The sequence below is a fragment of the Condylura cristata genome, unplaced genomic scaffold (genome assembly GCF_000260355.1).
Source record: "Condylura cristata isolate star-nosed mole 26May11 unplaced genomic scaffold, ConCri1.0 scaffold00007, whole genome shotgun sequence".
NCBI lineage: Eukaryota > Metazoa > Chordata > Mammalia > Eulipotyphla > Talpidae > Condylura > Condylura cristata.
Window position 1 is genome coordinate 48,054,588 of NW_004567108.1, and position 15,310 is coordinate 48,069,897.

Below are 15,310 nucleotides of genomic sequence, written 5' to 3' on the forward strand. Positions count from 1 at the left end.
GTACTTCGTCGATCTGCCTGTTTTGCACCCCACTCTGTCTCTGGTGAATCCTCTCACCCTCCGCATCTCTGGCCTGTACCCCAGTTCTGTACAACTAAATCTTAAAAAAAAAAAAAACAAAAAACAGAACTGAAGTATATACATATAGGGATATACCCTTCATTCTTTTTGTTTATATCTCATTTTGTAATTTTAATTATTTCTGTGCTTACTAAATACTTACCTGTTTAACAGCCATTAAAGTTCCAGTTCCCACATCTTGAGCCTGATAACAAGAAGAAAATGCTCCAAGGCCTATCTGCTGACCCTTTAGCCATTCAGTATCTTCTCTATAAGGTTGTTTAGCTTTGGTATGTCCCGGAAGAGTCTCTGGTGTCTATATATTAAATGAAAGTAAACTTTTTACTGTTAATAGTAATAGCTTGTGAAATTAGCCTGGCAAATTATTACCCTTGTTCGGTCTGACTTCCCAAACCACCTACAAGCTTGACTCTGAATGAACAGTGTTGGTGACCAATATTAAACGCAGAAGTGATCACCACTACAGATCACAGATATGTCTTTAACACAGGCAAAGAATATTTTTGTTCAAACATTGGTAATGAACAATATTTTACATTTAACAAATCTATGTGAAAAATCTGTAATGATTAACACTGTGAGAAACATTTCTGAAACAGATTTTAGTATGGTCTAATGGAATTCTAACCTCTTAAAAGGCTCTATACTTACATCCTGCTGAATAATGATGATATCGTCTCCATTTTCAACCTGCAGTTGAGGAACTATGGGGAGGGCATCCTGAGACGCTGACATTGCCATGGCAATTGCTAAAGCTTCTTCTTCTTCAGCTTCCATCTTTTCTTTGCACTTTTGATTATGATTCACATCATCTTTGTAGGTATCATCATTTTCATCCTTTTCAGGAGAGAGGACAGCAACTTCTGACTTAAAAGTCACTGTTGTATCACTTGAAGGCATAGATGCTTCAAGAAGGTCCTCAATACTGGAATTCAGCTCAGTATTGACATCTAACCTACATTTCTCCTCTACTGGGGTGAACACTGTCTCATCACTGGGTATAACAGCATTGCTACCACTGCTGCTACTTCTGTAGCTGTCATCACATCTGGAAGTACTGTTCAGATCAAGCGTCATGCTGTTTTTTGTGGCATCTCCCTGTTTACTTGTATTACCTGGGGTAGGTCGAGATGGCTTTGGCCTGTGTATATTACTGGAGGGAAGGGGTCTTGACTGTGTGAAGATTAGGGAAAGTTTATCTGAGTCTTTGTTTTCAGAACAGTTTCTCTGGAACTGTAAAGAAAACTTGCGCTGTATTTGAGGAGATGCAGAAGGTACTTTGCAGGGAACAAATCCCTGAGGTCGATGCTTAGAGACATCTGTTACAGTGCCAGCTGGTACAGATGGGGCAGATGAGGAAGGGGTTGACAAAGCTGGGAACATTATTTGGGAATGATGAGATAAAGGGGAGGAGTTCAAACACTGACTGTGGGGTCTGCCTTTTGTTTGAACCATTGGCTTTGGTTGCTCCGTTGTTGCTGAATTAGGAAGTCCTACTGAAATGCTGACCAGTCTGTCAGAAATGTCCTCTGAACTGGCGCTCAATTTTGCAGCACAAAGTCCTTTTCCAGTTTTTTCTAAGTGGTCTATGTGTGCAAGGGAACTGTTCCCTGCAGCTTCTGGGTAGCTTTTGGGGACAGAGGCCTGCAAAAAGCTGTCATGTCGACCTTCCAAAGTGTCTTCTATGCCCAACTGGATGGCCTCAGCAATTTCAGCCTCTTCTGCAATAGCCATCAAACGACGACGCATCCTGGTAAAATGAGTAGAACTAGAAACATTCAGCATTTCTAACAATTTTGAAAATACATGGGGCACTGAAGTAACCATTCTTGCAGAACTCAAATATATCCTTCGGGAGAGTTTACCAACCATTGAGTGGGAATTATCAATGGACTGCAAAGCAAAGGTTAAGAGGGACAGCAGCTTCTTATACCTGGAAGAAAAAATACATTCAATTACTAAATAAGTTAGAATTACTGCAAAATATGTACAAGTAAAAAAAAAGATGGTACTTTCAAAAAGAAAGTCATTTCAGTATGAAGAATCACTATATATGTAACTAAGTAGCCTATACTTAAGATTTTATTAGTACTAGTATTTAATTTTATTATCTAATAATAATAAAGCTCAAAAATTATCATATATTAAGTGATATTAAAACTGTACATTATTAATTTTATTTATTAGTATTAGTAACCTATATATGCTCTGTAATACCTGTCTTTCATGAATCTCTCTTGGAAGATGTGAGGGATGAGGTAGGTAGGAAGAGGAAGGTTAATACATTTTCAGAAGAAAAGTTACCTGACTTCAACAGGTTCAGCTTGTGAAACATCAGTACTGACAATGTGAGGGTAAAATTCAGCAGGAAATTCCAATAGCAGTCTATCTATTAAACAAAGGCGGCCCAAGAGTTCTTGCCAGTTGTTTGATTCAGTTTGGTTTCCAAGAATACAACTTAAGACATAATCAACACCACCAATGCCAATGGATCCTCCAAAAAAGAAAGCAAAATAGTTGAAGAATGGTGATATTAAATCTAAAAGACCAAATACAAGGCTAACGAAAATATTCTGAATTATTTTAAGAATTTCCCTTAAATTTGCATTTCTAGTATTTGTTGTCTGAATCAATTTATAAAACTATTTCAGAATCCTCATTAGAGATTATGAGATTAGACAGAATGGTGAGGAAAACCATGACACATGACACATTAATTTTTTTTTTTTTTTTTTTACCAGCTTTAAGGATTTCTCTGCCAACTGCCAACTCTCCTGCTTGGCCTTTGCACAGCTCCAGCAGTGTTGATATAGACAGCTGACTTGTGCGACTGAAAGTGAAAAGAAAGCATCATCAGAGCTGGACCTTGGATAAAATACACATTAAAAGGAGTGTAGTGATGTAATACCTTGTGAAAAGGTGGGGAAAAAAAGTTTTCAGGGGTGGTTTCCACTACTGAAATTATATTAACAATGACAACATAAATAATAATAATAATATTAGCTCTAATACACAAGTTCTACCTTATCCTCTACATTTAGCATAGAATCATGTACTAGCTCTTAAGCAGCAAGTATAGATTTAAATATTAAACCAGATAAAACATGTTCATTATCATATTTTGTTAGAAACAAAAGTCCATTTTTATTTCTAAATTTTCCACTATGAATTATGAATCTCTTGAAGTGAAAATAGAACCTTCCTAGCTAAAACCTTTATATTCTCTTATAGTTAGAGTGAATCCCAAATATTATAAAACTTTACAGTATTTATGTTCAATCATTCTTAAGCAATTAGGTAAGCAATCTAACAGAAAGCAGATAAATAAGTTGCACAAAGGCATTTAAATTCTCAGAAAAATATCATCTAATTTTAACATATGACATGAATTTCCCTATTTTGCAAATTATTTTTCTGATGCTATTGAAATAAGAAAATCTCTAATATTTCCAATCTGTAGGCTTATGTAGACAATGTAGATAAAATGAGATAAACCTTCATGAAATGAGAAACACATCAAAACAAAATCTAATTTTTGAGATCCTCTATAAATAGTACCATGTGACTTAGGAAAGAAGACAAAGGTTGCACTAAACTCCACTGTGAACATAGCGGCAGAACCAAAATAAGGCCGAGTCAACACTGCTTATCCCCCTCAGATCTGCTGGTAAGTGAAAGAGAACATGTGTGTGTTCTTGCCAGTTGTTTGATTCAGTCAGTTTGGTTTCCAAGAATGCAACTGATGAACACATCAATACCAGACATATCAATACCACCAATGCCAATGGCTCCTCCAAAAAAGAAAGTAAAAATAAACACAACAACTTATTATGGTTGGCATAAAAAGCCAAACAACTGTTTGCTATAGTTATGTTTACTGACTTAAAAGTGGTCTTTTGCCCTCACTTTATGGAAAATTTTTAAGAGACCCACCAGTCTATAAAAGCATAGACTGTTTACTAACACCACACCTGACCTTCCCTACCTCATATTTCTCTTCACCCACCGCCTCCACTTAGGATTATTATTCTTCCTTGTTGATTTTCAGGGGTGTTGCTGGGGTAAATGGAATTTATTGTTGTTACCTGTCATATTTAGAATGGAATTTCATTGCACAGAAAATAATAGAATGTTTGATCTTGATAAGGTTAATCAGGTATAATAATTTTATTGGTTCCTACCCTGTGTAACTCATTCTCTAAGATTATATTTTATTATGTCAACTATTGTTCTTATCGACTGAACTTTGGATTATGAATATTTAAAAAATAAAAATCAACTAACACAATAATGTGGAGCTCTGCAGTTTGTTAGCGTGACTTTTACTTGCCATTTGAGAAAAAAAGCAGTGCTAGGTTTCTCCCTAGTCTTTAAGAACTTTAAATGCTAAATTTGAGGGCTCTCCCTGGTGGCGCAACGGGTTAAAACACTGCATTATGAAGTTCTCTGAAGCCACTGAAGCATGAGTTCGATCCCCAACAAGGAGTTGACCCACATGGCGTGGCAGACCTCTCCAGACCTGCCCACTGCTCCCCGCAGCAGTGTATTTCAGTATATGTTACTGTTCTGCTCCCCACTCTGTCTCTGGTGAATCCTCTCACCCACCTCTGGCCTGTACCCAAGTTTTGTAAGCATAAATACATCTTAAAAAAAATGTGAAATCTCACATTTATAAAACAATATTCAAAGATTCATTTAATAAATATTTATCAAATATTCACTAGGTATAAGGGGTGGTGCAAGGTTCCCCCTCCCCACAAAGAGACATAAATGGTTTTAGTTTATTAATTCTCTCATGAATAATCTACACAATAACCACTGCAAATTCTTTACTTTTCCTTTTTGCCTGCACCAAAATTGGCCCTTTTGTCTTCCTGTTTTTGCATTATTTTGCTAAGTTTACTTGAGATCTTTTTCTTCTCATGCAGGTTGTGCCTTTCATGTCTCTGGGTTCATGTTTCTTTGTGTACTTCAAGGCCTAAACCAGCTCTGTGTTGCCATCATCAAAATGGGTTCTGAATTAAATACCTGTTTTAGTTAGTTTTTCCTGAATTTCTGCTTTATATACTACTGCTTTCCAGGGTAAAAGATGTTAATGGCCAATTTGTTTTCGCTGCAGCAATTGGTCATGAACTTCCTGGTCCAGATAGTTAACTCTGTTATTCATGATGGTGATAGATGTTCAGGCAACATGGAGAAAAAGAAAGCAGTGCTAGGTTTCTAATATAAGTGGGTTTGAGGTGGTTTGTCAACAGGACCTTACCTATTGGCATCTGCACACTTGACTAGGATGGTGTCTACAACTGGCCGGAGAAGTCTCTGTAGTTTGATTCTTTCTGCCAAACTATGGCAAGGTGTATATACTAGCATGGCTCTCAATGTTTTCTGGGGAGAAAAAAAACTAAAGGTCAGTTTAGCTACATGTAAAAAGTATTAGAAGATAATGGCTTATTCTTAGATAATCTGCCAATAACAGGAATAATTATTAAAAAATCAGAATCCATGTTTCCATACTGATACAAATAATTGAATGAATAGATAAAGCATTAAGGAGCTCTCTGAACTATTAGTACAATTTTTAAAAATTTGAATTAATTTCAAAATGAAAATTTAAAAAATTATTTAAAAATGCAACAAGTCAACCTTGAATTTCCAAAGGCCAAAGCTGGAATAATATAACAAGGTAAATAATGATACTCCTAGATTCTAATCCACAGAATAAAACAGCTATGAATTTATAGTGAAATAAATTTTTAAAAATGAATATACATAAATGGGTGACAGATCTTCTTTATAGAAGAATAATTCCAACTAATTAATGTAGAGGGAAACAGAAAATCACCACTGGAATAGCACAGTAACATTACTGTATGTAAAAATCCACCGACAGCCTAAAACTAGTGAGTAAAATTTGGAAGAGAAATGATAGTTTCATAATCTCAGAATATCTCCACTAGATATGAATAGTAACTTGCAGTGAGAAACGCAGTAGACATCACTTTAATTAAGGGTGTAGGATAGCATCACCAATAAGAAGACTGACACTGCGTAATTCCCTGACATGATGCATTGAGAAGGAAACATCACCTTTGTTGGTACTCTTTTGAAAAATGTAATAAATACAATGTAATCTAGAGAAAATACCAGATAAACTCAAACTGAGAATGTTTTCCCACATAATTGGCTCGTACACTTCAAAGGTGTCAAGGTCTAAGGAAAGGAAAGATCAAGAAGTTGTCACAGATGGGATGAGATTAAGGGAGCATGGGAACTAAATGAGACACTGGGTTAGATTATAAAACTGAAAAAAGACATTAATAGAAACAGTGGTGAAATCTGATAAAACATTCAGTTTATCTATAGAGGCCATTGTTGGCACAACTTGAGATATCTGAATATGGAGTTTATAATATATAATAGCTGAATTTCCTGAGTCTACTGTCTGCATTGTACTTATGCTGAAGGATGTATATGAGATAAGAGATACATACTGGGGGTCTCCTGGTGGCCTAGTGGTTAATTTTCAGTACTATCACTCCTAAAGCCTAAATTCAACCCCTGGCCAGGGAGCTGACCCATATGACACAGCAGATCTTTCCTAACTCGCTTGCTGCTCCCCTTAACAGTGTATTTCAACAGATTTGTCTATTCTGTTCCCTATTCTTATCTCTGGTGAATCTTCTCACCCCCTTCACTTCTGGCCTACACCCTCATTCTTCTATGCTAAAAATAAGTATTTAAAAAATAGAGATACATGTTAAAAGTATTTTAGGTGAAGTGTCTTGATGCCTGCAAATAACTTTCAACTTTTGTTTGACAAAAATATATATGGATGTGGAGTAAAGGGGATAAAATCAAGAGCAGAGGGAGGGAGAACTTGCTCTGAGAGCAAGATACATTTCTGCTTCCACTGTGCTGGGTGCACTAATTGTAGAAGCAGCAGACTATGGTATCATTCACACATCCCTATGCTTCAGGAATCCACAAGCAGCTGTCAACAGTTTGATCTAAAGAGACAGATAATGAAGTAGTATACTGATTGGTCAAGTATGCTGGAAAATTTTAAGAGGTGAAAAGTGGAGCCAATAATATTGTCTTTAGTCCACAGTAAGCTGGTCATTCAAGATGCTACATGAAACATGAGCCCATGGGCAGAGAAATTTGGGAAATGAAATATCCTACCCTTTATCTTACAGATTCCCAGTATGTATTAGCTTGCTGATGGCTTCTAGAAGCCCTATAATGAATAAACTAGGCCCATTTTACTATGCTAAATTCACTGTTGACCTATTTTAATTGAACAGAGATGATCTCTTTGTTCAGGAAACCTATCATAATCCTTCCAAACTTACACAAAATATACTTGAACAAGTGTTGCTGATACAAAAGAAACCTCTCTGAAGGTTTCTACATTGGGAAATAGTGGCATTTAATATGTGTATATACTTTTACTATGTTACATAATATTCTTACAGTGTACCAGGCAGACATGGTTATAAGTTTCTCCAAAATTTCATTTCAAACCTAAGAAGTAAGATATTTGTTTGGAAAAGAGGAAATTTAATAATCCTAAAGCCACACAGCTAGTAGGAGGAGAATCAGGATTTGAATCAAGGTCTCTATAATCTTGAACAGATGTCCAGGTTGCATAGATTAATCCCAATGTAACTAGCAAGATTAATCAAAAATATTCCATTTTGAATGATAAAATGGATGACAATTCTGACTACTCCTAAAACATGTTCATAACCATCATGGTATACTACCTTCTCAAGAAGTTCATCAGGCACAGTTGTTACAGAATGGACACAAGAGAAGACTAAACAATAGATGCAGATAGATCAATGTGCTTTAAAAACAAACTGTGTAAGAATTATTCTAAAAGAGTATGTCTGTACTACAGGGTGGGGTGTGAGAGATTCTGATATTCAGAGACAGTCTTAGTTGTGATGATTGGGGAAAAGTTGCCACTGGAATTTAGTAGGTAAAGCTATTGTTAATCTGACAATCCACAGGAGCCCATCCCTGCCTTCAACAAATAATTTGCCCAATGTCAATAATGCAGAGGTTGAAAGACCCTGTTTTGAAGATATATATATATGAAAAACACACATATGCATATATGCACACATACATGTATACATAGGTAACATATGAGATAATATTCTATATATAATCACAGTCTTTCCAAACATCCACAAAATATACTTAAGCAAACATTACTGATACAATATATAAAATATATGTTATATATTACAGAAAATATATATTACATATAATAAAAACACATACATATATGTATACATAAAATATCCCACTAATGAACAATCTAAAAGATTAAACTGGAAAAGCAACTTGCTGCGTAACTATCTCATGAACTCTCCTCTGTGAAAAGGTTCCTGAATTTCTATACATTTTAAAAAAGATTTTTATTTATGTATGCATTAGAACTGGGGTACAGGCCAGAGGTACAGGGATGATAAGAGGATTCACCAGAGCCAGAGTGGGGAGCAGTGGGTGAGACAGGAGAGGTCTGCTGTGCTATGTAGATCACCTCTGGGACAGGGGCTTGACCTCTCATTGAAGCATCTGCAGCCACCAGGGAGGGCCCTCTGCATACTTATTAAAAAGTAAATTCTCCAGTCCTCCCTGGTGGTGTAATGGAATAAAGCGCAGCACTATGAAGCACTCTGTAGCCACTGAAGCATGAGTTCCCTCTTCGGCCAGGGAGCTGACCCACATGGTGTGGTAGAATTCTCTTTACCTGGCCTGTTCCCCTCAGGAGTCTATTTCAGTACATCTGTCTGTTCTGCTCCACACTTTAACTGTGGTGAATCCTCTCATTCCCCAACCTCTGGCCTGGACTCCAGTTCTTGTGTACATACATAAATAAATAAATCTTTAAAAAAAAAAAAACCAATCTAATATTCTCCTTAATATCTCCTAATGTCAAATTTTAAAAAAACCACCAAAGTAACTGATTACTTTGCTATCCTATAAAACACAAAGTTACTTTGCTATCCTATAAAACATTTTTAATATGGTCTTGTATAAGGCATAGAAAATGTAAGACACTGCTACTTTAGTGGAGAAAAGTAAACCATGTATTAGAAAACCTGAAGAAATTAAAATAAGTAAAATCCAAATGAATAAATTAGATGGTAATTTGCTGGTATTATGGAATAGACCTAAAATTTGGATTTCCATAATTAAGTTAGGTAAAAGCAAATATAGCAAAACAACCCCATAATGCTATGATTATGGAATAAAGCTACTTACTAAAGCAGCAACGTACACTTTGTAGACAGGGTCAGCACAGACCATTGACAAGACGTTGCAGCATGCCTCTACCACATCTCCTGAGATACTGGTCTGGGAAGACCCACTGGTGGCTCCAACACTTGGACTGCTTCCACTGTTGCTCCCAGTATTTCCAGTGCTCTCCCCATTTGCCAACAGCAAGGCCCCACTAACATCATGGGAAAGACGTCTGAGAGCCATCTCTCTTACATTCCAGTTTCTAGAAAATAAGCAGCCAACGAGTTCCATTCCAAATACCTACAATCAAACACACACTGTAAGTTCAATGTGAAGAAAAACTAGGGGAACCAAAGTATTTTGAGTTATTATTAAAGGATAATTACATTTTTAAACTCTTCATCTTAGGAACATACACACTATCACCTATCTAGCCACTTAAAATTTCAAGGAGGAATTTTACACTTATATTTAACTGGTAGTTATCAAAAGTCATTAACGTCAGCTCAAGTAAAATTAAGAGTAAATTCCATTAAGTAACTAGATGGATGTGTATACATTTCTATGCCTGCACTTGTGCTGACTATAAAAAAAAAAAACTACGAAGAATTCCAACTTCGTAGTTGTACAGAGGAAAAAAACTGAAACCATCCAAAAAAGCCAAGACAGGTACTGGAGTAGAGTGGTCAGTAGCTAATATAGTACTCAACCAACAGATGAAAGTGTTAAGCTAAGGGCTTTTATTTTTGTCTTATATAAATCGGTAAAAAAAAAAAAATTAGACAAAACAGGTCAGACTAGAATGAATGGAACAGAAAGATCAAAAGACTGATGAAAAAAATTCCTATGTTACAATCTACAAACTGTAATGCTATTACTATGATTGATTACTGCATATCATTCCATCATCATTATCACATCTCTAAAGCTAAAGAGTCCCTTAAGAAAGGAAAGGATACTAGTTATTATGGACTACTTAGCTAAAAGTAAACTTAATACCTTACCATATGAAAAGTTTCTAGATGTTAGAAATGAATACATGTAATTTTAAGGATAACAAAGACATACTTGTATGTGTTTTTTCTAATGTGATAATAAAGGAGAATAAATCAAGTAGAATATATACCTGACATTGTTAAGTAGTATACCACTATCTAATATCTAGCATTAATTCTGTCTAATGTGACAATAAAAAATCAGAAATAGACATCCTACTCCAAACTGAAGCTAAAGCAAATTTAACTAGACCTCTGTTTTGAGAGAACAGCATCCAATAGTAATAATAGCTCAACATGAACTTCAGAGTTCTCCTAGACTGCCATAGGGGGAGGGGAGGGCCTAAATACCATTCATGAACTAGATTTAAAAAATGATATATTTATTACGTGTAAATTTTATTTATTAAATTTGATTTGAGATGGCGATCATTGCTGAGAAAATTCAAAAGCTTTAGAACTACAATGATCAGAAAAAGTAAAAACATCCTAATGATACAAGAATGTATACTGTCTCTTTACAAATTTAGTAGAATTAAACAGAATTTAACATGATCAAAAATAATTATTACTATATATACTTAAACACTGCCCAGTTTTGAATTCTACACTGTAGAAAAGGACTAAGTGGCAACAAAGAAAATCATTAGGCTTCAACAACCAATAGAAACTGCAATTGCCTGAGGATGAAAAGGCATTTTACTCAGTAGAGAAGATAAAGGAATATAAATTGTCCATACACATAAAACGATTAGTACAAGATAAAAACCACATTTTTTTTTTCATATCCACCCACTCAGCAATTACTAAGCATTTACTGGAAGCCATTATGACACACAAAGGAGAAAGTTGTTCAAATGGCAGCAAATAAGAAAAACGACAAATTCTTAGCAGAAATGGGATTAAGTGTTAGAATGAGTTAGTGCTGATGGATTTGAGTGTCTATCTGTAGGTAACTTTTATGTCTGCTAGTTCAGAAAGTTGGTGAGAGTACAAAGAGTCTTTGAAGTTTAAGGTCTCTAATATGCAGCACAGTATTAACACCAAAGGTAAAATTAAAATTTTCAAAGGAATAAAGATCCTGCAGATAAGCAAAAACTTTTTAAAGTCATAAGTAGGGCTCTCCCTGGTGGCACAACGTGTTAAAGCACCACATTATGAAGCTCTCCAAAGCCACTGCAGCATGAGTTCAATCCGCGACCAGGGAATTGACCCACATGGCGTGGTAGACCTCTTCTGACCCACCTGCTGCTCCCCTCAGCAGTGTGCTTAGTTGATCTGCCTGTTCTGCTCCCCACTGTCTCTGGTGGATCCTCTCACCACCCCTGCACCTCTGGCCTGCACCCCAGTTCTATAAGCATAAATAAATAAATCTTAAAAATAAAAAATAAAATCATAAGCAAGTGGGAAAACATAAATATTAGTTTATAAGTATTTTTGTCTATATGAAGAATAGGAACTACTGACCTGAATCCATGGCTCAGCTAAATCTTTATAAGCAGGAGGAATTTGCTGAGTTCCATAATGAGTAAGGTTAAAATTGCTCTCCTGATTCCTTCGTTGTGATCCAGCCAAAGGTTGCTGCTGCTGCATTGTTTGCTGCTGTGCAGCTCGTAGGGAAGAAGGGGAATCTACAGGGCTTGATAACTCATGGCTAAATAAAAAAGTAACAAAGATTGGTAAAAATACTAAATAGATTTAAGTAACACTTGAAGAACATTTAAACTTTTATTAAACATATCCAAATTACTAGTTCAAAATTGTTACCTGTAGAAATCATGTGATCTCCATTTAGATCTACAAAGGGGACATATTAAAGGTTCTCTATTTCTTCTACATTCTTCTGCCCCTGAAAAATGAAAGGAAATAAATCTTTTTGGTTGCATAATACTAAGAATATGTAATAACTGTTTGTAATAGCTAGTATAAGATTTATGTAGACAAAACCTTAATAATATGATACACTATCACACAAGAAATATAGATCAAATTATTCTGATTTTGATGTTCATACCTTTTACAAATGTTCTTTTATTCATTATGATAATGTGTATTTTGCTTCCTACTCTGTCTGTCCCATTTGATATAAAACTTGCTTTGATAGAGGTATCTTTGTGTGACCTGCTCAGACCTTCTTCCACTCCCTTCTCTCCATGTACATCTTCCAGGTCAGAATTATGTTTTTAATTCTATATGCTCCTTCCACTACCACATCATAATATCATAGTACATTACATTTCTTTGTGCACAAAGTTCATTTTCCAATAGTTCTTAACCTCCAAGTCACTGAAAACCTCACTCAGGATCTGGATACAATTTTTTCCTTTCAACTAATATCCCAAGTCAACATTAAAATCCTAACACAGCTCATAGAGTAACCACACTGAATAAGCATAAGGAGAAAAAGCAGCAAGTACATACAAATTGACATGCAGTGGTGGTGCAGCTTATTCCTGCAGCCATCTTCACACACTGTAAGACTTTCCTCATCAAGCATGCCCAACAAGCAGATAGGACACATCTGTTCCTCTTCATCTTTTATACTATAAGGAAGGGAAAACAAAAACATTAAGCATAAAAAGATATAACACAAAATGTACACCATATGCTAAAAACAATTTTGGCATTTTTAAAATATAAAAATAATTATTAGAAATCCTTGTCTAAGAGCATGTTATATATAATGATTTGAGAGCTATTTCTCCTATCAACAAATTAATTTTAAATAGATTCATACAACTATGTATCTGTATGGATATGAGTGAATCTTTTCTTGCATCAATATAATTTAATATGTAAACTAGCATCTTAGAAAAAAATCTACATAGCCCCAAATTCTGCTAGAGCACCTTGTCAATAAACAAATTGCTACAACATTTGACTATGGACAAGCACACCACTTGCCAACAGTTTTATAATTCCAAGTAGTGGGAAGGGACATTAGAGCCCAATATACAAAGTTTGAAGGCTCATCTCAGATACCTTTGGTCAATGTATAAACTGGTCCAACTTCCCTATCCTATAAAAAAAGTACAGAAACATGTCACGTTTCTAATGAACACAACCACCTTCAATTAGTCTTTTAGAAACGAAAGGTAAGAGAAAAAAGGACAAATAGTATGTTTTAAGGTGTAAACCATTGAATTATTTAGTGTAATGGAAAAAAGCAACCAAATGAACATCATAAGTAGGTTAAAAAATAAAAAGGTATACCCAGACACTTAAATCACAACATACTATCTGGTTATATATTAAAAAAAAAAAAAAAAAAGGGAGGGGAGGCACAGTTAACATTATATAATTCTAAGTTGTATAGAATGTATACAAGTTGTATAGAATGGCAAAGCTGCAACTTTATTGTGTTTACTTTAATTATATTGTATATGTTTGAATATTCCTAACATACAGAGTGCTTTTAAGAACTATTAAGAAAATCCAGGCCCTCCCTGGTGGCGCAGTGGGTTAAAGCACAGCACAAAGAAGCTAAAGCCACTTCCGCATGAGTTCGATCCCCACCTGCCCCGGAGGTGACCAGAGACAGAGTAGGCAGCAGAACAGGCCTACTGGCGAAGTACACTGCTGGAGGGGAGCAGCTGGCGGGTCAGGAGAGGTCTGCCACACCATGTGGGCCACCTCCAGGGCAGGGATCGGAGCTTGTGCTAAAGTGGCTTTAGCTTTCAGTGCTGTGCTTTAACCCGCTGTGCCACCAGGGTGGGCCCTACTTCCTTATTTTATATATTAAAAAAAAAAAAAGATTTATTTATTTATGAACTGGGGTATAAGCCAGAGGTTCAGGGGCAGTGAGAGGCTTCACCAGAGACAGAGTGGAGAGTAGAACAGGCAGATTAATGAAGTACACTGATGAGGGGAGCAGTGGGTGGTACAGGAAGGGTCTGCCACGCCATGGGGATCATATCCAGGGCTGTGGCTCGAACTCGCACTGAAGCGGCTGTGGCTAGCTTGCAGTGCTGTGTCCTAATCCACTATACCACCAGGGAGGGCCCCCTTTCCATAATTTTTAAAAGTTGCGCTAAACTGTAGTTATCTTTGTGTAACCCAGAATTCTCATTTCTACTTTGTATATCTGTCTGAACCTTTTCGATATATCTACAACAATAACAGCATAGACAAGGCTCTGGGATGTTAAATAAGTAGCTCACAACATGGAAAGACTAATCATTAGAATTTAATTTGAGAAGACTATGGAGAACCTAGGTACTCTGCATGTAAAGTACAGCATCTCTACTAAATTCAGGTTTTTTTCCCCTGGAGCGAGTATCGCACTTAAGATATTTGAAGCTGTAAGTTCCAGAAAGATAGGTCTACAATGACTGACAGCAAAGTATTAAAAAAAAAAACAGAAACTTTTGTGAAAGCTGAACAGGTCAGTAGAGTTACAATACATGATTTCTAAGGTATATACATTTACTTACTAGTCTTTCTCCTTCCTGATTATCATCCCCAACTCTTTATTTTTTTCCTTAACTATGGAGCTATGTGAAATGGGGGAAAAGCTGTCAAAATACTCACATATTAATAACATGAAAGTGTACAGCTACATTGTATAATCACATAATGATTATACAACTATTATAATAAAATATTCATTATATAACACTTATAATAAAATATTCATAAAAGAAGTCAAGGACCTTTCCAAATAATTACATAAAAAATAGCTGTTTAAGACTTAAACAGGGAAAAAATAAAGACTCACAATTCAGTCTAATAGCAAGTACAGCTTGTTGCTTAAAATTCTATTATAGGTTATTTTCTGCCCATCTTTTTTCCTAAGTACATATTTTGTAAAATTATCCAGATTATTTATCTATGTATGTGTATGTATATGTGTACGTTCAGATTCTTAAAATATTATTGTAAAAATTCTACTAGTTTTAAAGTCTTTATATATTAAAGTTGTTATTAAAGTTTTAATGACAGCATGGTTTTCCACTGTATAGATCTTTTTTTTTTTT

At 35.6% G+C, this 15,310-nt stretch overlaps 1 protein-coding gene across 1 annotated transcript in view; it reads right to left on the reverse strand.

Moving 5' to 3' along the window:
* Positions 1 to 15,310, reverse strand: part of MAP3K1 (mitogen-activated protein kinase kinase kinase 1, E3 ubiquitin protein ligase) — a 45,012-nt gene that overhangs the window by 8,052 nt on the left and 21,650 nt on the right. Inside the window, exons 7-15 of the mRNA XM_004678309.2 lie at positions 12,756 to 12,877; positions 12,102 to 12,183; positions 11,802 to 11,988; positions 9,361 to 9,639; positions 5,345 to 5,466; positions 2,820 to 2,911; positions 2,386 to 2,575; positions 733 to 2,014; positions 224 to 376 (exon numbers count right to left, since the gene is read on the reverse strand). Of these exons, the coding sequence (XP_004678366.2) occupies positions 224 to 376; positions 733 to 2,014; positions 2,386 to 2,575; positions 2,820 to 2,911; positions 5,345 to 5,466; positions 9,361 to 9,639; positions 11,802 to 11,988; positions 12,102 to 12,183; positions 12,756 to 12,877 (2,509 nt within the window). The remainder of the gene's footprint in view (positions 1 to 223; positions 377 to 732; positions 2,015 to 2,385; positions 2,576 to 2,819; positions 2,912 to 5,344; positions 5,467 to 9,360; positions 9,640 to 11,801; positions 11,989 to 12,101; positions 12,184 to 12,755; positions 12,878 to 15,310) is intronic.